The following is a 25,304-nucleotide window of genomic DNA, read 5'->3' as shown; positions in this document are numbered from 1 at the left end:
TGCGGCTGGGCAGAGACTTTAAACTGGTCAGAGTGCTGTATGCCATAGATGGAGGACAGATAAGAAGTACTCTGACCTGTTGGTCTGTAGAAGGATCAAATCGAAACAAATGGAAGTCAAAGGAAATTCAAACTGTTTATTGTCATAAACACAAGATACAGGATACAATTAAATGCTTAACGGAACATAAATATTCATGTTGTCGGGTGATTATAGAATCTGATAGGCTGGGATATGGTTTAGGGGTTCAGTTTCCTAGATTAGATTGAATTATCTTTACCGGATGAAAAACACGGCGTGAATATCCCTGTCAATCCTCCATTACTGCTGAAGCAGACATTCGGCTTCTGTATCTGTGAGGAGAACTCAGGTTGGTATAGCCATTACTTCAGCTCCACCTTCTCTAAAAGGAAACATTTATAGAAAAATGTATACACGCGTAACTGTATGTCGCTTTGGATGAAAGCATCTGCTAAACGGCCTACAGTATAGCTATAGCTTGAACTGTAGCGAACTACAGCGAGCTTGATTGTTGAGTGAGTTTTACCCAGCAGTACTCCCATCATCCTATTAAATTCTTACATCATTAATTTCCGTTCTCCTGTCAAAGGAAGCAGTACGGTCAACCAGGTGGACGGTCGGACCACAATGACCGTTGGCAACATACTAGATGACCAGCACTGGCATTACGTCTCCATCAAGCGCTACGGTCGACAGGTCAACTTCACAGTGGACGCCCACACTGAGACGGCAATTAGCAAAGGAGATTTCACCTACATAGACCTGGACACTCAGGTTGGTCATAGAACTAGACATGTCTGGACATGTTTTTGTTGTTGTTGAACATTAGAAGATAGGGGGCCTGGTGAGTTTGGAGTCAGGCTTGTGACAGTGGTCCATAATGACAGGAATGAAGCGGTCATTGAAGGGGTCAATGTTCGTAGACAGGGAACAGCCTACTATTTACCTGGCGCCCGCTAGTCATTCAGGGTGTACTTTGATAATCTACACATGATCTAAACCTACAAATAAATGTGTGCTTTTGAGTATAATATTCCATTGATCAGAAGGATACGTGTATCCAAGTCATTCCTCTTGCTGGTACTCTCCTAGATGTATGTGGGCGGAGTGATTGAGCCCAATGTGCCCCACCTCCCAGAGGTTCCTAACTTCCGTGGCTGCCTGGAGAACGTCTTTATCAACGGGATCAACGTCATCAACATGGCCCAGGACCAGGAGCCCGAGATACGCATCCCTCGGCAGGTGTAGCTTCTCATCAGACTTCACCACTGCATCACGTATTCGTTTACCTACACACACACACACACACACACACACACACACACACACACACACACACACACACACACACACACACACACACACACACACACACACACACACACACACACACACACACACACACACACACACGTTACCTGTGACCTACAGCGAGGTTGCTAATCTTTCTTTGTAGTTTGTTGTAAATGCAATGATTTCCTCCTCGTACCTCGTGTTGTTTTTCCCCAGAAAAAGATGCACTACGCGTGCCGTGACATCCTGTGGAAGCCCATGACCTTCGCCGGGCCCAACAACTACCTGCAGGTGCCTGGGTTCTTCAGGAAGCCCCGGATGTTTGTCAAGTTTAAGTTCCGTTCCTGGGACTACACAGGCCTGCTGATGTTTACACGCTTCGCTGACGACCTGGGAGCCTTGGAGCTGGGCCTGAGTGAGGGACAGGTCAATGTCACGCTCTTTCAGCCAGGCAAGAAGAAACTACAGTTCGCAGCAGGTGAGCCAAAATGTGGAACTGAATTCTCTATAAATTATAAGTAATGTGCAGAACATTTGTTGAGAGGGTGGAAGAGGCAGGTTTGGCAAATTAATGCTGTATTATATTGCATTCATACTGATTGCTCATTCATTACATCTAAAGATGTTCTAATGTTGTTTCTGTTTGTTCTCCTCTTCAGGTTACCGTTTGAATGACGGTTTCTGGCACACGGTAGACGTAGCAGCCAGGGACAACCTACTGTCCATCACCATAGATGAGGAGGAGGGCTCTCCGCTGAAAATCACCAACCCCTTCACTGTCCGCACAGGGGACCGCTACTTCTTTGGAGGTGAGCTGTTCACCACACCTGTTCTGGCTCTTCACTTTACTGTTCCCAACATCAACATACATTACAATAGCAACCACTGGAAGTGAGCTGTTGACCAGACCTGGGGTACGTCCCAAATGGCACCCAATTTCCTTTATAGTGCACTACTTTTGTTCTTATATACCAGAACACTGTTCATCTACATAATTTGTTTTATATTTATTTTTGTCATTTAGCAGACACTCTTCTCCAGAGCGACTTACAGGAGCAATTAGGGTTAAGGGCCTTGCTCAAGGGCACATCAGCAGATTTATCACCTAGTCAGCTTGGGGATTTGAACCAGTGACAATTCCGTTACTGGCCCAACGCTCTTAACCGCTAGCCACCATTTTGATGATCTCACTATCAATATAACAACCCAATGGGAACATATCTTCACACCTCCCACTGTGCTTTGGCCCTCAGGGTGTCCAAAGACTAACAACACGATCAGGAAGTGTGAGACCAAGCTGAACCACTTCCACGGCTGCATGCAGCAGATCTTTATCGACAATGAGCCGGTGGACATCGACATCATCCTGCAGCGACGCTGGGGACGCTACGCTGAACTGTTGTTGGGCACCTGTGGTATCACTGACAGGTAGGGGCTTCAGTGACAGAGCAGGGGGGGGGGGGGCATCAGAGACATATATACAGAGGAGGAGGTTGGCAGAGGGGGAGGGGCACAGACCAAGATACTATGGTGAAATGGTTTGTTTGCAACAGGCTAGACCAGGCCTGGGCAATTATTTTCCTTGGAGGGCAACAGAATATATTTTTGCCATCGCGGGCCAGAATCATACTTCATGTGTATGACTGTATTGACTGATATATCTACTGTAAATCACGTCCAAATATGCTACTTATTTTGCTTTTTTAACATGCACAGAAGTAAATCACACTGTGCATTCAGCACCACGGACAGAACTCTTTAACGGTTATGCACAAAAACACAAGACAGAGAGCTCAACATTACATTTGAACTACTCAAATCAGTGTGAGGAGTCTCTGATGGGCATTGACTAGAGCAGTGAAATCAGGTATCGTTTCTGACGTCGCTGTGTGCAGGATTGCTGAGAGGTGAGAGTCAGTAAGAGATGAGCTGTGCCTTGACTTGTTACATTTCATCACTGTAAATGTCTGTTCACATGCAGGGAGCATGACTCCTAAACTTTGGAAAGTTTTGTTCATCAAGAGATGCATAGAACCTTGTCAGTGACATTGTTTTGAATAGTTCTCCAATCACTGCATCAGACTGAAGATCGATAAGCTCAAGTTGCAGGTCAGTGGGAACGTTATCCACATTGAAGGTGAAAGGAGAGGAAACCAACCACGTCATTTTCCAAAACTTTGAAACTCACAGTTTAAAGCATGTAGCAGAGATGTATACTTCTCCCGCTGGTCATCTGATAGGGAACAGACTAGTAGTGTCGGAAGGTGGGTGAGATTGTTGGCTTCTACTTGGCGGGTCAGGAGGAGTAATCTTCCCTTGAAGGCTTTGACAAGGCTGTGTCACACCCTGATCAGGTTCACCTGTCTTTGTTATTGTCTCCACCCCCTCCAGGTGTCGCTTGTTATCCCTGGTGTATTTATCCCTGTGTTTCCTGTCTCTCTGTGCCAGTTCATCTTGTATGTGGAAGTCAACTGGTGTGGGTTTCCCATGCGCCTTCCTTTTATTCTCTTTTACTGGTTCTCCTGGTTTTGACCCTTGCCTGTTTCCTGGACTCTGTACCCATCTACCTTGACCTTGAGCCTGCCTGCCACACTCTACCTCCTGGACTCTGTACCCACCTACCTTGACCTTGAGCCTGCCTGCCACACTCTACCTCCTGGACTCTGTACCCACCTACCTTTACCTTGAGCCTGCCTGCCACACTCTACCTCCTGGACTCTGTACCCACCTACCTTGACCTTGAGCCTGCCTGCCACACTCTACCTCCTGGACTCTGTACCCACCTACCTTGACCTTGAGCCTGCCTGCCATACTGTACCTCCTGGACTCTGTACCCAACTACCTTGACCTTGAGCCTGCCTGCCACACTCTACCTCCTGGACTCTGTACCCACCTACCATGACCTTGAGCCTGCCTGCCATACTGTACCTCCTGGACTCTGTACCCACCTACCTTGACCTTGAGCCTGCCTGCCACACTCTACCTCCTGGACTCTGTACCCACCTACCTTGACCTTGAGCCTGCCTGCCAAACTCTACCTCCTGGACTCTGAACTGGTTTTGACCTTTTTCCTGTCCAAGACCATTCTCTTGCCTACCCCTTTTGGATGTAATAAATATCAAAGACTCAAACCATCTGCCTCAAGTGTCTGCATCTGGTTCTCACCTTGTGCCGTTATAGGCTGTACATCTGATGTCTTGTAGTTTAGAATTCAGTTAATTCATGATGGCCATGATGTCCACGGGGGAAGGCAAAATCAGTCATTCATTCTTTATCTTGCAGTTGAGGGAAATCCACGTTATCCTTTCATTTGCAAAAACTCACTTTTAAACACCTTCCCCAAACTCAGCCATCTCACGTTTGTGTAGTAGGGGAGATCTGCATGACCCGACTCTGTCGCACTGTTGGAAGAGACAAACTGCCTGGGGTTTAAAGATTTTGCTCTTATGAAGTTTACCACTTTAGTGACTGTATCCACAACATAGCTTATTTTCAGAACACATTTACAGAGCACCTCCCGATGAATAATGCAATCATTTTCTGATCTGGGTTCAGCTCAGCTACTTGATTTTGTATCCTTTTCAAAAGGCCAACATTTTTTCCCCTGTCAAGTTTGGGCACCAATCAGTGGTCACACTGGATAACTTTTCAAAACTCAGTCCCAGCTTTTCCACACACTTACAGTATTAACTTCCTCCAATAAATCCTTCCTTGTGGTTGTGCTCTTCGTTGACTGCACTGAAGCAAGCTCATCTGTAATTTCAAAGTCTGGGCTTAAGCCTGGTAAGAATATCAACAACAGCGTCGCGTCACATGCATCACTGCTCTCATCCAGGGCCAAGGGGAAATATGTGAAATCCTTTACCTTGTCTCTCAACTGTTGTTCATATTCTCTGTGATGTCCTCAACACGCCGTGTCACTGTTTGTCTTGACAGGGAAACATTTTCAAACAGCTCTTTCTTGTCGGGGCAAAGTATTGCTGCAGAGTCAATTAAACATTCTTTAATGAATTTGCCCTCAGCGAATGGCTTGCTATGTTTCGCAATTTTGTGGGAAAACACTTGCCCTGTGTTCAGAGGACATATTCCTATATTTCTCTGCATGCTTCGTCTGGAAGTGTCGGGACACGTTGTAGTCTTTCAAGACAGCGATGCTCTCTTTGCTCACTAAGCACACAGTTTTCCCTGATATCTCAAGAAGAAATATTTCGATGTCCACACTTGCTGGAACACCCTACATTCATTGTCTACTTACCTTTTCTTTGAAATCTTTGAAAAAACTCATTTTCTTTGCTCAATTTCTAGCTAGCTACTATTTGTAACTGTGACGTGTGTGTCACTCACTGTCTGTCCTCTTGCAGTTGTTATTTATACGTGCCTTCGAAATAAATGTCCCACAAGCGGTGGGAGTTAAATCATTACACAAAGGCGAGTATTCATTGGGCTTTTCATTTGAATAACAAATACGTTTTTCAAAACTTTACTATCGTAAATTCTTTGTGTTATCTGAGCATGTTTCCGCGGGCCGTATTGAATCAGGTCGTGGGCTGCATACGGCCCCCGGGCTGACCTTTGCCCAGGCCTGGGCTAGACAGTAGTAGCACAAGGGTAAAGGTTACATACAGTATCCATGATGAATCCATGGGGTAATCTGATTGGATGAATTCTAAACGCTATACTCAGCCTTGTAATATCAGTGGAGTGCAGAGATAGTGTTGGAATGTTCCATCCTGATTCCTGATGGACCATTGTGACAGACAGAGTCAAGGCTCATTGCTATAGAGATGAATCATTCTGAGAAGGCCTCTCATCTCAGCCCCCATGGCAGACGTGGGACTTATAACACTCAGACACCTCCAGGAGATGACAGGGGCTATGCTCAGTTGAATGCATCTGCCCGGACAGGGAGGATTATTTACACCAGAGTAGGATCCTTGCTATGATATCCTAGGTATATGATACAAAAAAAATAATTGACGGCCGCGCCACATGCAACCTCTCTCACTGCAAAATGTTTGCGAGATCAATATTTTAGAAAAATGTCAATGTGATGTCGCGTAACGCTAAACTTCAGTCCACAGTTTTCTACAATCAATCCTTTCTCCTCCTCCACTTCTCCCCTCCTTTTATATGAAACAGATTTGATAGGAGGGCCATTTTCTCTCCAAAATCATGTGCAAAGACCATTGTGTTCAAAATGCATTGTGTACTAGTATGTATTCTTGTCACATGCTTACGTCAGTATGTTACATATTCATCTGCTTTGTGATACTTTCTCGGTGCCTGCTCTGTTTCACGAGGGACTCAGCATGACTATGTCTGTGGCACAGTCAACCTTGGCGGCTCAGAGTCTTCCCGGTTTCCTGGTGTTTCAGAGTATTTTCACACGTAGTTTTTGAGCTATAGTTCGAATCAGAGTTCGATTATTTGTTACATTGCATTTTTCCTCCATTTGGTTCGGTTGGTTTCACATTTCCAAATATCAAACAAACTAAAATTCCTAACCAAAACCACGTGTAAGCTTTGCTTTGGTCTTCCAACAACATGCGGGAGGTACAGCGCAATAACCTCTCTAACTACAAGCCTATGTTCAGTATCCTACTGTATATCCCCGTTATAGCCCCCGTCTCCCCTAATCTGCATCGGATATTCTCGGAAAATGCTCTGGTATTCACAAACTATCCGAACTAAGGGACGCCAGTCCAAACTATCCGAACTAAGGAACACCAGTCCAAACTATCCGAACTAAGAAAACCAGTCCAAACTATCCGAACTAAGGAAACCAGTCCAAACTATCCAAACTAAGGGACACCAGTCCAAACTATCCGAACTAAGGAAACCAGTCCAAACTATCTGAACTAAGGAAACCAGTCCAAACTATCCGAACTAAGGAAACCAGTCCAAACTATCCGAACTAAGGGACACCAGTCCAAACTATCCGAACTAAGGGACACTAGTCCAAACTATCCGAACTAAGGAAACCAGTCCAAACTATCCGAACTAAGGAAACCAGTCCAAACTATCCAAACTAAGGGACACCAGTCCAAACTATCCGAACTAAGGAAACCAGTCCAAACTATCTGAACTAAGGAAACCAGTCCAAACTATCCAAACTAAGGGACACCAGTCCAAACTATCCGAATTAAGGGACACCAGTCCAAACTATCCGAACAAAGGAAACCAGTCCAAACTATCCAAACTAAGGGACACCAGTCCAAACTATCCGAATTAAGGGACACCAGTCCAAACTATCCGAACTTAGGAAACCAGTCCAAACTATCCGAACTAAGGGACACTAGTCCAAACTATCTGAACTAAGGAAACGAGTCCAAACTATCCGAACTAAGGGACACTAGTCCAAACTATCCGAACTAAGGAAACCAGTCCAAACTATCCGAACTAAGGGACACCAGTCCCAACTATCCGAACTAAGGGACACCAATCCAAACTATCCGAACTAAGGGACACCAGTCCAAACTATCCGAACTAAGGCGGTAAACACACCAGAGTTCAATTTAGGAGTTGTGAGTATTATTGGTTGTTTGACTGCGAACATTTGATGAAATGCACACAGCATCATAACTTGATACAGTATTTCTGAAACATTCTGTCAGTAGCAATGCATTTATGAGTGCATCCGATGCAGATTAGGGGAGACGGGAAACACACGGGAAACTGTGAAAAACCCAACAGCTTTTCAGTTCTTGATACATACCGTTGCGCCTGGCACCTACCACCATACCCTGTTCATAGGCAATTCAATATTTTGTCTTTCCCATTCAACCTCTGAATGGCACACACAATCCATATATCTCAATTGTCTCAAGACTTAAAAATTCTTTGATAACCTGTCTCCTCCCCTTCATATGCACTGATTGAAGTGGATTTAACAGGTGACATCAATAAGGGATCATAGCTTTCACATGGATTCACCTTGTCAGTCTATGTCATGGAAAGAGATATTTTGTATACAGAGCATTCAGAAAGTATTCAGACCCCTTGACCTTTTCCACATTTTGTTGTATTACAGACTTCTTCAAAACATTTATTAAATAATTTTTCCTCCTCATCAATCTACACACAATACCCCATAATGATGATGCAAAAACAAACATACATTAAAATGAAATATCACATTTCCGTAAGTATTAAGACCCAACTTTGTTGAAGTACCTTTGGCAGCGATTACAGCCTTGAGTCTTCTTGGGTATGACGTTACAAGCTTGGCACACCTGTATTTGGGGAGTTTCTCCCATTCTTCTCTGCAGATCCTCTCAAGCTCTGTCATGTTGGAATGGGAGTGTAACTGCACATCCCCACAGCATGATGCTGCCACCACCATGCTTCACCATAGGGATGGTGCCAGGGTTCCTCCAGACGTGACGTTTGGCATTCAGACCAAAGAGTTCAATCTTGGTTTCATCAGACCAGAGAATCTTGTTTCTAATGGTCTGACAGTCCTTTAGGTGCCTTTTCGCAAACTCCTAGTGGGCTGTCATGTGCCTTTTACTGAGGAGTGGCTTCCATCTGGCAACTCTATCATAAAGGCCTGATTGTTGGTGTGTTGAAGAGATGGTTGTTCTTCTGGAAGGTTCTCCCATCTCTACAGAGGAACTCTGGAGCTCTGTCAGAGTGACCATCAGATTCTTGGTCATCTCCCTGACCAAGGTCCTTCTCCCCCAATTGCTCAGTTTGGCCGGGCGGCCAGCTCTAGGAAGAGTCTTGGTGGTTCCAAGCTTCTTCCATTTAAGAATGATGGTGGCCACTGTGTTCTTGGGGCCCTTCAACGCTGCAGAAATATTTTAGTAACCTTCCCCAGATCTGTTCCTCGACACAATCCTGTCTTGCTGCTCTATGGACAATTCCTTCGACTTAATGGCTTGGTTTTTACTTTGACATACACTGTCAACTGTTGGATCTTATATAGACAGGTGTGTGCCTTTCCAAATCATGTCCAATCAATTGAATTTACCACAAGTGACTTTACCAATCAAGTTGTAGAAACATCTTATGATCAATGGAAACAGGATGCACCAGGGCTTAATTTTGAGTCTCATAGCAAAGGCTCTGAATACTTATGTAAATAAGGTATTTCTGTTTTTTATTTGTAAAAAAAAAAGAAAAGATTTTCGCTTTGTCATTATGCGGTATTGTGTGTAGATTATTGAGGGAAAACAATAATTTAATCCATAAGGCTGTAACGTACCAAAATGTGGAAAAAGTCAAGGGGTCTGAATACTTTCCGAATGCACTGTACATGCTCCATTTGACTTTTACCCACACTCCTGCATGGTGTGTCCTCTAGATGTACTCCAAACCCCTGTGAACACGAGGGCAGATGCATCCAGTCCTGGGATGACTTCATATGTCTGTGTGAGAACACAGGCTACAAAGGGGAGGTGTGCCATATGTGTGAGTATTTCCTGAAAGAGCCTAATGTTGTTTGTGAGTACTAATGACAGACAGCATGTTGTCGTAACCTCACCAGTGTAACAAGCAGTTTGTTGAGGCCGATATACTGCGGCAGTGTGAGACAGACCCATGTCATCCTTAAAACCTTGCTGGCGTAAGTTAAGATACGACTTCTGCTTCTCTCTTCCCCAACAGCGGTCTACAAAGAGTCGTGTGAGGCCTACAGACTTACTGGTAAATCCTGGTCAGGGAATTATACCATAGACCCGGACCTGAGCGGACCCTTGAAACCATTCGAGGTGTACTGCACGATGAAATGTGAGTAACTGGCTTTTCAAATGTATTTTCTACATTCACAAAATGTACTAGCATACAGTTATATTATACCATCTGATCAACATGACTCCGTGGTGCATATCGAACATAACGGTAGTCAGTGCTTACAGTACCTTTCAGAAATGGACTGTTATTGAACATATTTGAGGCAGAGACCCTGATATTAAACTGTGTTCAGGTTGAGGTGAATGTTGACTGTGTGTTCCATGAGGAATGAAAAGGCAACTGCAGCAGCAGTAGAGGAGACAGCAGGGCCATCTGTTGGATGTGGATCATGGAATAATGAACTCCAACAAGGACAATGGAGAACCCGTTTGGGGCCAGATCAGTAATTGGTTGTGGGGACAGAGTATTCTCCATCCAATCCTATCCAATTATCCAAAACCTATGACTGTAGGTTCCATGTAAATCCCTTAGATTCGTCAGGGTCTACTGCGTTAGAGCTGTCTGTGACAATATCAGATCTCTGGAAACAGATTCCTCAGTAGTCGATGTGCTTTCTCTCACGTTGTCTCTCGCTAGTTTTCTCTCTCTTTCTCGCTTACACAATCAAACATTTTTACCCTTTAATTTCAACCCCTTCCTTGTCTGTTGACAAAGCCGACAAGGCATGGACGATAGTGATGCATGACCGTATCGACGGCATCAAGGTGACCGGTAGCACGGTGGACCGTCCTTACATAGGAGACGTCAACTACTGGAATGCCTCCTGGGATGATGTCACAGCACTGGCCAACACCTCCATGTACTGTGAACAGTGGATCGACTACTCCTGCTACAAGTCACGCATCTTCAACATGCCCTGTGAGTAAGACTGGTTAGGGCTTATGGGCAAAGGTAGCTATTGAAAGCACCTGAATCGGTACCTATTTGTATATATATCATAGAACATTTCAATGATTCAATCATAATAATCACATTCCTTTGCTCTATTGTCATGTCATTCAGATGGGAGACCTTACAGTTTCTGGATTGGTCGAAATAACGAGAGTCACGAGTACTGGGGCGGGGCTTTCCCTGAGAGTGGGAAGTGTGGCTGTGCTATCAACCAGACCTGCACTGACGCCAGGTTTCACTGTAACTGTGACGCTGACTACCGCCAATGGTGAGAGAGAAAGGATTTGAAAGACTTTTCTATAACTTTAAAAAAGTGTTTCCATAGATTGATATACATTACTGTACAAATGGAACCTGTTGTGTAGGTACTCAGACAAGGGCTATCTGATGTGGAAGGACCACCTCCCAGTGAGGAAGGTGGTGGTGGGGGACACCAACAGGACGGGGTCAAAGGCCCACATCAGCCTCGGGCCCCTACGTTGCCACGGCGACAGTGAGTTGTAGTAAAACCATTCTGCGGTTTTATCATTTGTCAAATGATTGTTTATCGTGGTTCTGGTTTGGATCTCATGGCCTCGTTGTCCTCACAGGGAGCATCTGGAATACCATATCGTTCACCAAGCCCACCTACATCGAGTTCCCTACCTTCAGGCCAGGCAGCACCGTCGACATCTCCTTCCACTTTAAAACCTACCGCCCCCACGGAGTCTTCCTGGAGAACTCAGACGACTGGCTCCGGAACTTCATACGCATTGAGCTCAACAGTAAATTACCACAGATTACTTAGTGTGAATCATATAAAGGCATGTAATATACACTATTTAAAAGAGGCTTTTCTCCAAAGCGACTTACAGTCATGCATGTATACAATTTACATATGGGTGGCCCCAGCGGGAATCAAACCCACAACCTTTGGCATGGTAAGTACCATGCTCTACCGACTCTGCCACATGGGACAAAGGCAGTAAACATAATTCCCAGATTACAATTTTTAAAATGTTTTTTTGCAATGGAACTTATAATAACTTGATGAATGAAAAGGTTTACAAATGATATTATCAATATTTACCGGTATTTATTTCTATAATATATTTCATCCCTCATTCTGTTTTGTCTCTTCTTCATCCTTTTCCCAGCCACCCAGAACCTGGTCTTCATATTCATGGTGGGAGACGGCATCCTCAACGTGACGCTACGCTCGCCGGTGCCTCTAAACGACAACGAGTGGCACTTTGTCCAGGCAGAGCTCAACGTGAAGTTGGCCAGGATCAAGGTGGACTACCAGCCATGGGCTGTGAGACGCTTCCCTGGCCAGACCTTTGTCACCATGGAGTTCACCCACCCTCTCCTCGTGGGTACGTCACTTGGCTGCTGGGGCTGGGGATGGCGGGGTGGTGGTCGACAAGGATTTTGGATTTTTCTCCCATTGGTTGATGTAGTCCACTCCTATGAGTGTCAACAGCACTACAGCACACGGGAAACATACTTTTTTTTTGTTCTTATAACAAACACTTATTTATTCTTATTAATCCAAAATGCTATTCTTTGCAATGTGATGATTTACTGACGGTGTCCCAATATATCCAGGCGCAGCCAATCGCACGCTGTGGCCATTCCTGGGCTGCCTCCGAGGGTTACGAATGAACGGTGTAACCCTTAACTTGGAAGGCAAAGCGAATGAAGAACAGGGTATACGGCGGAACTGTACGGGCCAGTGTCTGAACGCGACCATACCGTGTCGAAACGCCGCCCAGTGTATCGAGGGCTACGCAGCCTACACCTGTGACTGCGGCAACACTGCCTTCGACGGATTCTACTGCCACAAAGGTGAGCTCTACACAGGTTGGGTTACCTCGGTTATTCATGGAGCCCCAGAATCACTACGACGGCCTTAAGCATACTGGGTTACAGAAACCTTGATTTATTTTGACAGTGTTGGCGATAACCACAAAGTTTCATCATAGAAATAGGCATTTGGCTCAACTTGATCCTGTTTGTACCCCCTTAGACATCGGGGCCTACTTTGAGATAGGCTCCTGGTTGCGCTACAACATCAGAAAGAAGCCTACGACCAATGAGGAGTGGTGGGCTAACTGGCTGGACCCCCACTACCATAACTTCAGCCTGGGCTACAACGACACCAGTGATGAGATAGAGTTCAGCTTCAGTACCTTCCAGACGCCGGCTGTACTGCTCTACATCAGCTCTTTCGTCCAGGACTACATGGCTGTCATCCTGAAGAAAGATGGTAGGGAGGAGCGCTTTAACATTATGGTTGATTATGGTTAAGATTCAAGGCAGAGAGTGTTGGGTTGAACTGGCTTTTGAATGAAAATGTTACTGTCACTGATTGAAGTTGGATTACTGTATGTTCCACAGGAGGCTGCTGAGGGGAGGACGGCTCATAATAATGGCTGGAAGTTTGCAAATGGAATGGCATTCCACTGATTCCACCCCAGCCATTACCAGGAGCCTGTCCTCCCCAATTAAGGTGCCACCAACCTCCTGTGTTATGTTCTTTAGTCATCCCATTTATTTGAGTGGAAACACAAAGCAAGATAGGACTTGGACAAAAATATATCACTGTACTTTACAATCTTTTAAATGAATTCTTTCTTTAACTAGGCTAAGTCAGTTAAGAACAAATTCTTATTTACAATGACGGCCTACCAAAAGGCAAAAGTCCTCCTGCGGGGACATGGGCTGGGATTTATTTTTTCATTAAAAAATTGTGGGGGACAAAACACACATCACGACAAGAGACAACACACCACTACATAAAGAGAGACCTCTCATACAACAACACAACATGGCAGCAACACATGACAACACAGCAAGGCAGCAACACATGACAACACAGCATGGTAGCAACACAACATGACAACACAGCAAGACAGCAACACATGACAACACAGCATGGTAGCAACACATGACAACACAGCAAGGTAGAAACACATGACAACACAGCATGGTAGCAACACAACATGACAACACAGCAAGGCAGCAACACAACATGACAACACAGCAAGACAGCAACACATGACAACACAGCGTGGTAGCAACACAACATGACAACACAGCAAGGCAGCAACACATGACAACACAGCATGGTAGCAACACAACATGACAACAACATGGTAGCAACGCAACATGGCAGCAGCACAACATGGTAGCAGCACAAAACATGGTACAAACATTATTGGGCACAGACAACAGCACAAAGGGCAGGAAGGTAGAGACGACGATGCATCACGCGAAGCAGCCACAAGCCATACTCCTCACAATAGTTAATGGAAATATAAGGTTTTAATGCCTTACGTTATGAACTGTGGAGTGTATTGTTGCCTCATCCCTCCACAGGAACCTTAGACATGAGGTATAGGTTGGGGTTGATTACCCACAAGTACCAGTTGTCCTTCAGGAACCTGGCAGATGGATACCCCCACTACGTCAACATAACCAGACACAACAGGACCATCAGGACACAGGTGCGCTGATGCTTCACCCCAATGTCTTTTATTTATTTTTTACTTATGTCACCTTTATTTAACCAAGTAGGCAAGTTGAGAACAAGTTCTCATTTACAATTGCGACCTGGCCACGATAAAGCAGTTCGACACGTACAACAACACAGTTACACATGGAGTAAAACAAACATACAGTCAATAATACAGTAGAAAAATGAGTCTATATACAATGTGAGCAAATGAGGTGAGATAAGGGAGGTAAAGGCAAAAAAAAAGGCCATGGTGGCGAAGTAAATACAATCTAGCAGGTAAAAAAACAAAAATAAAATAAAAAATAAACACTGGAATGGTAGATTTGCAGTGGAAGAATGTGCAAAGTAGAGATAGAAATAATGGGGGTGCAAAGGAGCAAAATAAATAAATAAATACAGTAGGGGGAGAGGTAGTGTTTGGGCTAAATTATAGATGGGCTATGTACAGGTGCAGTAATCTGTGAGCTGCTCTGACAGCTGGTGCTTAAAGCTAGTGAGGGAGATAAGTGTTTCCCAGTTTCAGAGATTTTTGCAGTTTGTTCCAGTCATTGGCAGCAGAGAACTGGAAGGAGAGGCGGCCAAAGAAATAATTGGTTTTAGGGGTGACCAGAGAGATATACCTGCTGGAGTGCGTGCTACAGGTGGGTGCTGTTATGGTGACCAGCGAGGTGAGATAAGGAGGGACTTTACCTAGCATGGTCTTGTAGATGACCTGGAGCCAGTGGGTTTGGCGACGAGTATGAAGCGAGGGCCAGCCAACGAGAGCGTACAGGTCGCAGTGGTGGGTAGTATATGGGGCTTTGGTGACAAAACGGATGGCACTGTGATAGACTGCATCCAATTTATTGAGTAAGGTATTGGAGGCTATTTTGTAAATGACGTCGCCGAAGTCGAGGATCGGTAGGATGGTCAGTTTTACAAGGGTATGTTTGGCAGCATGTGTGAAGGAGGCTTTGTTGCGAAATAGGAAGCCAATTCTAGATTTAACTTTGTATTGGAGATGTTTGATGTGAGTCTAGAAGGAGAGTTTACAGTCTAACCAGACACCTGGGTATTTGTAGTTGTCCACATATTCTAAGACAGAATCGTTCAGAGTAGTGATGTTGGACGGGCGGGCAGGTGCAGGCAGCGATCGGTTGAAGAGCATGCATTTAGTTTTACTTGTATTTAAGAGCAGTTGGAGGCCACGGAAGGAGAGTTGTATGGCATTGACGCTTGTCTGGAGGGTTGTTAACACAGAGTCCAAAGAAGGGCCAGAAGTATACAGAATGGTGTCATCTGCGTAGAGGTGGATCGGAGACTCATCAGCAGCAAGAGTGACATCATTGATGTATACAGAGAAGAGAGTAGGTCCAAGAATTGAACCCTGTGGCACCCCCATAGAGACTGCCAGAGGCCCGGACAACAGGCCCTCCGATTTGACACACTGAACTCTATCAGAGAAATAGTTGGTGAACCAGGCGAGGCAATCATTTGAGAAACCAAGGCTATCGAGTCTGCCGATGAGGATGTGGTGATTGACAGAGTCGAAAGCCTTGGCCAGGTCAATGAATACGGCTGCACAGTATTGTTTCTTATCGATGGCGGTTAAGATATTGTTTCGGACCTTGAGCGTGGCTTGAGCGTGGCACCCATGACCAGCTCTGAAACCAGATTGCATAGCGGAGAAGGTATGGTGAGATTTGAAATGATCGGTAATCTGTTTGTTGACTTGGCTTTCGAAGACCTTAGAAAGGCAGGGTAGGATAGATATAGGTCTGTAGCAGTTTGGGTCAAGAGTGACCCCCCTTTGAAGAGGGGGATGACCGCAGCTGCTTTCCAAACTTTGGGAATCTCAGACGACATGAAAGAGAGGTTGAACAGGCTAGTAATAGGGGTTGCAATAATTTTGGCAGATAATTTTAGAAAGAAAGGGTCGAGATTGTCTAGCCCGGCTGATTTGAAGGGGTACAGATTTTGCAGCTCTTTCAGAACGTCAGCAGACTGGATTTGGGAGAAGGAGAAATGGGGAAGGCTTGGGGGAGTTGCTGTGGGGGGTGCAGTGCTGTTGACCGGGGTAGAGGTAGCCAGGTGGAAAGCATGGCCAGCCATAGAAAAATGCTTATTGAAATTCTCAATTATAGTGGATTTATCGGTAGTGACAGTGTTTCCTATCCCCAGTGCAATGAGCAGCTGGGGCGAGGTGTTCTTATTCTCCAAGGACTTTACAGTGTCCCAGAACTTTTTTGAGTTTGTGTTGCAGGAAGTAAATTTTTGCTTGAAAAAGCTGGCCTTGGCTTTTCTAACTGCCTGTGTGTATTAGTTTCTAGCTTCCCTGAGTAGCTGCATATCACGGGGGCTGTTTGATGCTAATGCAGAACGCCATAGGATGTTTTTGTGTTGGTTAAGGGCATTCAGGTCTGGAGAGAACCAGGGGCTGTACCTATTCCTGGTTCTAAATATCTTGAATGGGGCATGCTAATTTAAGATGGTGAGAATGGCATTTAAAAAAAATATCCAGGCATCCTCTACTGATGGGATGAAGTCAATGTCCTTCCAGGATACCCCGGCCAGGTCGATTAGAAAGGCCTGCAGGGGCCTCCCAGGTGGCGGAGTGGTTAAGGGCACTGTACCGCAGTGCCATCAGAGTCCCTGGGTTCGCGCCCAGGCTCTGTCGTAATCGACCACGACCGGGATGTCCATGGGGTTACGCACAATTGGCTTAGCGTTGTCCGGGTTAGGTAGGGCTTGGCCGGTAGGGATGTCCTTGTCTCATTGCACACCAGCGACTCCTGTGGTGGGCCGGGCGCAGTGCATGTTAACCAAGGTTGCCAGGTGCAATGTGTTTCCTCCGACACATTGGTGTGGCTGGCTTCCGGGTTGGATTGGCGCTGTGTTAAGAAGCAGTGCGGCTTGGTTGGGTTGTGTATCGGAGGACACATGACTTTCAACCTTCATCTCTCCCGATCCCGTACGGGAGTTGTAGCAATGAGACAAGATAGTAGCTACATGTTCCAGTTTAGGTCGCTTAGCAGCACAAGCTCTGAAGATAGATGGGGGGCAATCAGTTCACATATAGTGTCCAGAGCATAGCAGGTGGCAACAGTGAGAGACTTGTTTTTAGAGAGGGGGATTTTTAAAAGTAGAAGTTCAAATTGTTTGGGTACACCTGGATAGTAGGACAGAACTCTGCAGGCTATCTCTGCAGTAGATTGCAACACCGCCCCCTTTGGCCGTTCTATCTTGTCTGAAAATGTTGTCGTTCGGAATGGAGATTTCAGAATTTTTGGTGGTCTTCTTAAGCCAGGATTCAGACACGGCTAGAACTTCCAGGTTGGCAGAGTGTGCTAAAGCAGTGAATAAAACAAGCTTAGGGAGGAGGCTTCTAATGTTAACATGCATGAAACCAAGTCTATTACGGTTACAGAAGTCATCAAAAGAGAGCGCCTCGGGAATAGGAGTGGAGCTAGGCACTGCAGAGCCTGGATTCACCTCTATATTACCAGAGGAACAGAGGAAGAGTAGGATAAGGGTACGGCTAAAGGCTATGAGAATTGTTCGTTTAGAACGTAAAAGGAGGTTTCTGGGGGCGATAAAATAGCTTCAAGGTATAATGTACAGACAAAGGTATGGTAGGGTGTGAATACAGTGGAGGTAAACCTAGGTATTGAGTGATGATGAGAGAGATATTGTCTCTAGAAACATCATTGAAACCTGGTGATTTCATCGCATGTGTGGGTGGTGGAACTGAAAGGTTGGATAAGGTATAATGAGCAGGGCTATAGAGGCTATACAGTGAAATAAGCCAATAAACACTAACCAGAACAGCAATGGACAAGGCATATTGACATTAAGGAGAGGCCTGCTTAGTCGAGTGATCATAAGGGTCCAGTTAGTAGTGAGGTTGGTTGGAGTAACGGCGTTTCAGACAGCTCGCCGGGCCATCGGTAGCAAGCTAGCGTAGGTCGGTGTTCTGTTTTTAGCCACTTTGTGCGTTTTCCGTTAGTAGGTTAGTGGGGTTCCGTGTGGTAGAGGGGATCAATCCAATTGGCAAAAGAGATCTAGTTGTAGTGACCCAAGAAAAATTGTCCGATGGACCTATTCAGATAGCAGCCGATAAGACAGCTAACAATTCAGGTAACATTGCGATGGAGGAGCCAGTTGGATAACTCCCTCGTGCAGATAACGTCGTTAGTCCAGTCATGAAGGCCCGGTGGGGCTTCGCATCGGCAGTAAAACGGGTCCGGATAGGTGATTGTAGCCCAGGAGTGGTTGATGGAACTCTTCCATGTCTACACCTGTTAACTCTGCCTACCTCCTTCACCACAGTTCAAAAGTCAATCACAAATCAGGATTGTTTAGTACCACATTGCTTGGTTTGTAAGTTGTGTATTTTCAGTCTGACTTATATGTTCATGTTGACATGTTTATGCTGGTGTGTGAATATCAATGTGTTTGTGTTGATGTGTGTAACTCCTAGGTGGACTACATGGAGCCGATAGTGGAGAAGATCACCCTAGTGGAGGACGGCAGGTTTGACTCACCCAAGAACATCTTCCTGGGGAGAGTGATGGGTAAGATTACATTTCACCCCCCCCAGCTGAAACATTTCTGCTTTCCTCTTGGGAACTAAAGTGGCTGTTCCACTGGATGTCAGAAGGTGAATTCACCAACTTGTAAGTCGCTCTGGATAAGAGCGTCTGCTAAATGACTTAAATGTAAATGTAAATGTAAACTGATTTGGTCACACTTTATTTGGATAGACCGGATATTCCATCTGTAGGTGCTCTACAGATGATCATACTATCAACAAACTATCTATTGATAAACAACAACAAGGGTTAGGATAAGGGTTAGGGTTGGGGTTAGAACTAGGGTTAGTTGAAATGTTACTGATAGTCTGTAGAGCATCTACAGATGGACTATCCAAGTAAACTGTTACCCACGGAAGTAAGGTATCAGTTGTCCCACTGTAAGTTTGGGAATTAGTTGCGGTGGATGTGCACACTGTAACTCCTCTGTCCCTCTCTCTAACCCCCTCAGAGGTGGGTGACATTGACTATGAGATCCAGAGACATAACAGTCCTGGTCTGGTGGGCTGTATATCTGGGGTGAGGTACAACATCTACGCCCCTCTTAAGACCCTCTTCCGGCCGAACGAGACAGAACCGCCAGTCACCGTGCAGGGCTTCGTCTCCGAGTCTAACTGTGGGGCCTTCCCTCCTGTCCATGGATATGTCCCCTGGGAGGCGGACCACTGGTTCACTTCTATAGGTGAGACGACATATCCCCGAAGCCTTCAGTAGATCTACTTTACACGGAACTACATATCCCATCAGCAATCATGACTTAGTGATGATAGTAGAAGTTTCCCATAATAACACATTTGATGTATTTTTTAATTTCAGAATACATCTATATCCATGATGACCTAGGCCTGTTTTGGTTGACAGGTAAGTCTTTACTGCTTACGATTCACAATAATGTGAATCATTTCTCATGAAACTATACTTTGATGATTTTTGTGAAATCTATTAATGTAAGTGTTCATCTGTCGTCTGCCACCTGTGATTCCTGACCTTAGTTTACCTCAAGATTCAGATTAAGCCTCCTCTCACTCTCTCCCTCTCCCTCTCTCTCTTGCTACCTCTCTCTGTCTCTCTCCCGCTCTCTCTCTCTCTCTCTCTCTCTCTCGCTCTCTTTTTCTTTTGCTCACTCTCTCTCTCCCCTACTGACACAGATCGGCAGTAGTTGAAATTCTCATTTTTATTTTCCTAAAATCCTCTAATCCTAAAATCTGAATAAAATAGGCTTTCTGTCCTCACGCTAAAAGCAACAAAATGTGACATGTACCAGAACAAATGCTGGAATGTGGAAGGATATTTTCTTGTGTCTGCTGAATATGAGAGGCGAAGGAAGCCCAGGACTAGACAGCAGCTCAGAGAGTCTGTAGTCTGCACCCTGTCTGAGATCCTCACCCGGATCAACTATATTTAGAGCTGCCCCTCCCTCCACTATTCATCACAGATATAATGTTCAGCTTAATGTACTGGATACATCTGTACAGGGTTGTTATGGTAACGCAGAACATCTGAGTTAGCTCTTCTGATGTCTGGCCCGGTCCTGCTGTCCCCTTGCCGACCTCCTCCAGTTATTGGACATCATTTGAGATGGATGGCTCCCTCATAACAATATGTGGCTGTATAAGAAATGATACCTCTGGTCTCTAAAGGGGAGTTAAGTGAGTTTGGCAGAAAACCAACTGAGTCATAATGGTATTGATTGAAAGGGATCGTCTATTGAGATACAGGTATATCTTTTCACAGTGGCAATTCCAACGTGACGAACAATGGATTTACAGCTGTTTGCTGTAACAGTGACTGTGTGTGTTTCTCCCTCTAGTTGTCGTCGCCGCGGCCGTGATATTGCTGTTCATTGGTCTGTACAGCATCTACATCTATCTGTACCGTTACAAGGGCAGCTACCACACCAACGAGCCCAAGAACTTCCTGGAGTCCCCTGGAGGCAGCAGCTCCAGGCCCCTGACAGGGACCCTGGAGAAGAAGCGATATCCAGCGATAGAGGAAGACTTTCGGAGTGACTAGCCTCAGGCTGGGGAACGGCAGGAGGGAGGAGGGGGTGGGAGGGATTGAAGTGGGGAGGTTTTGGGGCTTACAAAAACCACAATACCTGTTTATGTTTTATAATTCCTTTAACTTTTGGATTTACATTTCGGTTTTGTTTTCCTTTCCCCAGGTATGTGTTATCTTAAGCCTGGTGTTCGACATAGTGTTGTTTTTCTGACGGGTTCATCATTTTGCAGGCTTTGGAGATCAAATCAAGCCCGTATTGCGTGAGTGACGACTGACCAAGCTCACACTGTATTGAAGGGTTGACCAACTGAAGTGCCTCGACAGAGCAAAACGAAATCAGAAATAACCCCATGAGTTCATTCAGGGTTTGAGACATAAACTGAGGGAATTAGATTTCAGGTCACGTTGATTTGTGACCTTTTTACATCTTACTAATATCCTCACACGTAGTAACACGTATTCAGCAGCCTCTTCTGGTTTGTAGGTCTGTTATTGAGATCACTTGATAGATCAATGCCATCTACTGTGTAACTCTTTCCGACAATCCACTCTTGCAGCCATTTTGATAAAGACATCCAAACTATCCCACTCGTCCCATCCTTTGACTAGTGAGCCAGGATCCACCGCAGAGAGATGCTGCAACGGTGCCGCAACAACAACCGCAGCAACAACAACAACAAGCACAATCTGGCATCTGCAAATCTGCAAACAGTCTTTCTTGCTTAACACCAATTGAAGAAGCTATAAAAAGCATGGAGCTCTAAGCTTTGACATGACATATCTAAAGAATAATGGAAGGCATATAAACATATATTTGTTGTATTTCAGCCTATGAAATTGCATACCTATACAAAAGAGGAACATGTATTAATGGTTAGTTTCATTAGATAGCAGCTTGGCCAATTACAGTATGCTCTGCGATTCCTAACCGATTCCCAACCAATCAATTAAGCAGTCATGTACGATCAACAAAACATACGGAATACATGTGACATTTGGCTTGGAATATAAGACGATCGCCAATATTCTTCTTCAGAATCCTCAGAGTAACATATGAAATGGGTGGGTAGCGCTAAGAAGCCGTGGTAGTTTGACGTTTCCCCAACGGTAGTGCTATCGTGTTGGTGTGAGACTGACCGTTGGTGCACTGCAGAAAAGGGAATGGCGATGTTGAACCAGGGACAGGACTCCTTATTGCTATTAATCCTCACCCCATGCTTAGTTTTCTGTTTGTCTTCCAGTAGCGAGTGAACATGCAGCCAAAATCTTAATTTTTAAAATATATATTTTGTAAATGCAGCCAAAATCTGGGTGCTATTTCAGATTCAGAGGCCCCGGCGTGGAGGGGCCCCTACCAACAACAGCCCTGTCGATCAGCCTGGTCAGGACTCATTACAAATGTCTTTCAGGAAAAGAGCTGCTCCGCATGAACATCTGGACATGCAAACACACACTCACACACACACTGGCATATTGTATAGAGGACCACAACAATGTCAATGCCAGTCTTGTACTTCTTCTCACCACACTAGATTATTTTTGCATCTGACTGCTCTGTAGGACAGTACTGTGCTGTGCCTCCCCCCCCCCCCGCTGCTGTTGCTTCTTACTTACTGGGCACCGGTTGAATCAACGTTGTTTCCACATTATTTCTATGAAATTACATTGAACCAACGTGGAATAGACGTTGAATTGACGTTTGTGCCCAGTGGGTAGGTGCTTCTTATGGTACTTCTCTTCCTTTAGGTCCAATGATATTTCCCTGTCTGGAAAGTCACGATTTCAGGTTAGACGGTGGGTGAGGTTACGGTCAGGGAAGATGTTCCCAGTAGGTGAAACGTCATTGGACCCATGTAATGTGTGGCGTGGTAGCCAAAGCTTAGGTCTCTGACATCATCACCCAGCGCCCTTTGAAGCTCAAGCAGTAATACATCATAGAAAAAAAGAGAGAAATCACAAGAGCATTTTGAAAATCATAAGCTATGAATATATAGAGCATGATGATCGCACCTTGCAATGAAATGCAATAAAATCAGCCGCTTCCAGCTCAGATCACCTAAAGATATTTTTTTGTGTCTGTTCCGTTCGCAGCAACTTGCAGCAGTTAGGATCCTAGACATAATATGTATACGTGAATATATGAATAAGGTGTTTATAAACTTTTTCATTCCTATGGTTTGTATGAAACAGTTGAAAATGAGGCTGAGAGGTTTGAATGTAAATCCTAATCTTGACCCTGCAATATGGACAGGCTCTGCACCAAGACCTGCTCTGCTCCTCTCTGTGTGTTCTCTGTATGGTATGTACACTCATTAAACAGAAAACTATTCAGCATAGAACATATTTTAACATCTTTGGTTTAGCCTGTTAAAAACCCGTTAAGACAAGATGGTAAAAAGCAGTACAATAACAATCAATTATAATCAATTTTTCCCAAGACATATTTGTAAGAATGTACCATTTTCAATAGTATAAATGTTAGCATTGGGCAATTGGAGTAGTAACATGTTATAACCCAAACCCAAGTAACATATCCGGACCCAAGCTAGTCCATCCATGCGTGGTCCCTGGAGTGTGTGTGCTTGAATGTACAGTAGACGTGTTGGTTTGTGTGTTCACAGTTCTGTTTGTCACCTAACCCTCCCTACTGATGATGAGGATAGTCTCTGCACTCATGATGTGAATGATCCAACTCACTTGTTGTCGTCCACCAATAGCAGAACGGTGAGCAGATAGTGATTGGGTGCTTTTCAGACAGGCTCCTCCCTCCTCAGATGTTGCTCTACAGCTTTTTGATAATCAGTGACAACACTGAAAAGAACAGGAAGACCAGAACATTGTTTATGCTCCCAAATTCACCGCTTTATTGACAACGTTTCGATCCGAACCGGATCTTCATCAAAATATCAGTATTTTTAAGGATTTGCGTATGACCACAAACTTTACTACAATGTATGACACCATCAGCTCTTAGAGCTGTGCTGATTGGCAGTCTATAGCAAGTTCCCTACCTTACACTCTTAGAAAAAAGGGTTCTTCAGCTGTATGAGTTTGTACATTTTTCTGCTTTGTATGAGAACCTTTTATGGTTCCATGTAGAACCCCAAAAGGGTTCTACCTGCAACCAAAAAGGGTTCTTCAAAGTGTTCTCCTATGGGGACAGCCAAATAACCCTTTATGGTTATATCTAACACCTTTTTTTTCTAAGCGTGGAATATCAACTTAGCTGCAGATCAACTTGGCCAACCGTATAGGGTGACCGACCGAGTGAGCAGCTAAGGTTCTCTGTGTAAAGGAGACTCAAATGTAATAAGGGGTTGAGGGAGCGAGCACAAGGGTGAAGGAGACGAGGATTCTGTCCGTCCTACAAGCAGGGTCATATGCATAGCATCATAGCATCATATGACAGACTAGTGTTGGTCCCTACAGCGGAGGAGACAGAGCTAGGGCCAGGCTAGAGGGAGGAGCAGGCAGGGGAGTCTAAGAGGGCCAGACCCCTCTGTGGGTCGCTACCCTATAGAATCTTGCAAGAGGGGGCACCAGACAGTTAGTGACTGTATGACCTAATGTAGCAGGTGTAAAATAAATGCCTGAGCGGGGTCCCCACATCTGGTTTTCAGGGGGAAAAGACGCTAGGTTGAAGATACTGTATCCCTGAAAACCGGATGTTTCAGGTTTCTTAAACCCTGCTGAAGGTGGTAACTGACTGCAGGACTTTGTGTTTGTGACCACACTGAAACCGTGGAGTTTTTGTTCTCTCCCTTTCTGTTATGTTGGTTTTGTTTTGTAATAATTTCACTGTAAATGACCATAACTATGTTAATCAAAGCAAAACCAAACTGACACTTCATTCAATAAAGAATCCTGAAGGAAATTGAAACGGTGTATTTTCCCTTTACCTGTTGACAAAGGCACAATGTGTCTGTCTGGTGAACAGTTCTAATAAATACATGTTGGTATGGGGAAAATTGGAACACCTCAGATGAAACCAGTGGGTAAATGAAGTTGGTGTTACCTGAAGCCAAGCTCCAACACCTCATGGTATTCAAAGAGTCAAGTAGGATATAGTACAATACTCCATGTTTAGAGTTAGGGTTGTGGTTGAGGCTAGGGGTAGTGTTGAGACAGGATGTGGACAAGAAGTTAGGGTTAGTGTTAGGGTTGTGGTTGTGGTTGAGGCTAGGGGTAGTGTTGAGACAGGATGTGGACAAGAAGTTAGGGGTAGTGTTAGGGTTGTAGTTGAGGCTAGGGGTAGTGTTGAGACAGGATGTGGACAAGAAGTTAGGGTTAGTGTTAGGGTTGTAGTTGAGGCTAGGGGTAGTGTTAGGGTTGTA

The 25,304-nt window shown here is 44.9% G+C and overlaps 1 protein-coding gene across 1 annotated transcript in view; it reads left to right on the top strand.

Moving 5' to 3' along the window:
• Nucleotides 1-24,844, top strand: part of LOC135554055 (contactin-associated protein 1-like) — a 32,538-nt gene extending 7,694 nt beyond the window's left edge. Inside the window, exons 6-24 of the mRNA XM_064986070.1 lie at nt 611-795; nt 1,114-1,263; nt 1,531-1,792; nt 1,974-2,123; nt 2,568-2,742; nt 9,620-9,726; nt 9,922-10,044; nt 10,663-10,866; nt 11,011-11,167; nt 11,265-11,392; nt 11,490-11,663; nt 12,036-12,254; nt 12,487-12,726; nt 12,908-13,147; nt 14,260-14,387; nt 18,858-18,951; nt 19,421-19,651; nt 19,786-19,830; nt 20,780-24,844. Of these exons, the coding sequence (XP_064842142.1) occupies nt 611-795; nt 1,114-1,263; nt 1,531-1,792; nt 1,974-2,123; nt 2,568-2,742; nt 9,620-9,726; nt 9,922-10,044; nt 10,663-10,866; nt 11,011-11,167; nt 11,265-11,392; nt 11,490-11,663; nt 12,036-12,254; nt 12,487-12,726; nt 12,908-13,147; nt 14,260-14,387; nt 18,858-18,951; nt 19,421-19,651; nt 19,786-19,830; nt 20,780-20,982 (3,215 nt within the window). The 3' untranslated portion in view covers nt 20,983-24,844. The remainder of the gene's footprint in view (nt 1-610; nt 796-1,113; nt 1,264-1,530; nt 1,793-1,973; nt 2,124-2,567; nt 2,743-9,619; nt 9,727-9,921; nt 10,045-10,662; nt 10,867-11,010; nt 11,168-11,264; nt 11,393-11,489; nt 11,664-12,035; nt 12,255-12,486; nt 12,727-12,907; nt 13,148-14,259; nt 14,388-18,857; nt 18,952-19,420; nt 19,652-19,785; nt 19,831-20,779) is intronic.
• The last annotated feature ends 460 nt before the right edge of the window (nt 24,845-25,304 follow it).

The sequence above is a fragment of the Oncorhynchus masou genome, chromosome 14 (assembly GCF_036934945.1).
Source record: "Oncorhynchus masou masou isolate Uvic2021 chromosome 14, UVic_Omas_1.1, whole genome shotgun sequence".
NCBI classification, from domain to species: domain Eukaryota; kingdom Metazoa; phylum Chordata; class Actinopteri; order Salmoniformes; family Salmonidae; genus Oncorhynchus; species Oncorhynchus masou.
Note: the sequence above shows the minus strand (reverse complement) of the source record. Positions and strands in the feature narration are given on the sequence as shown.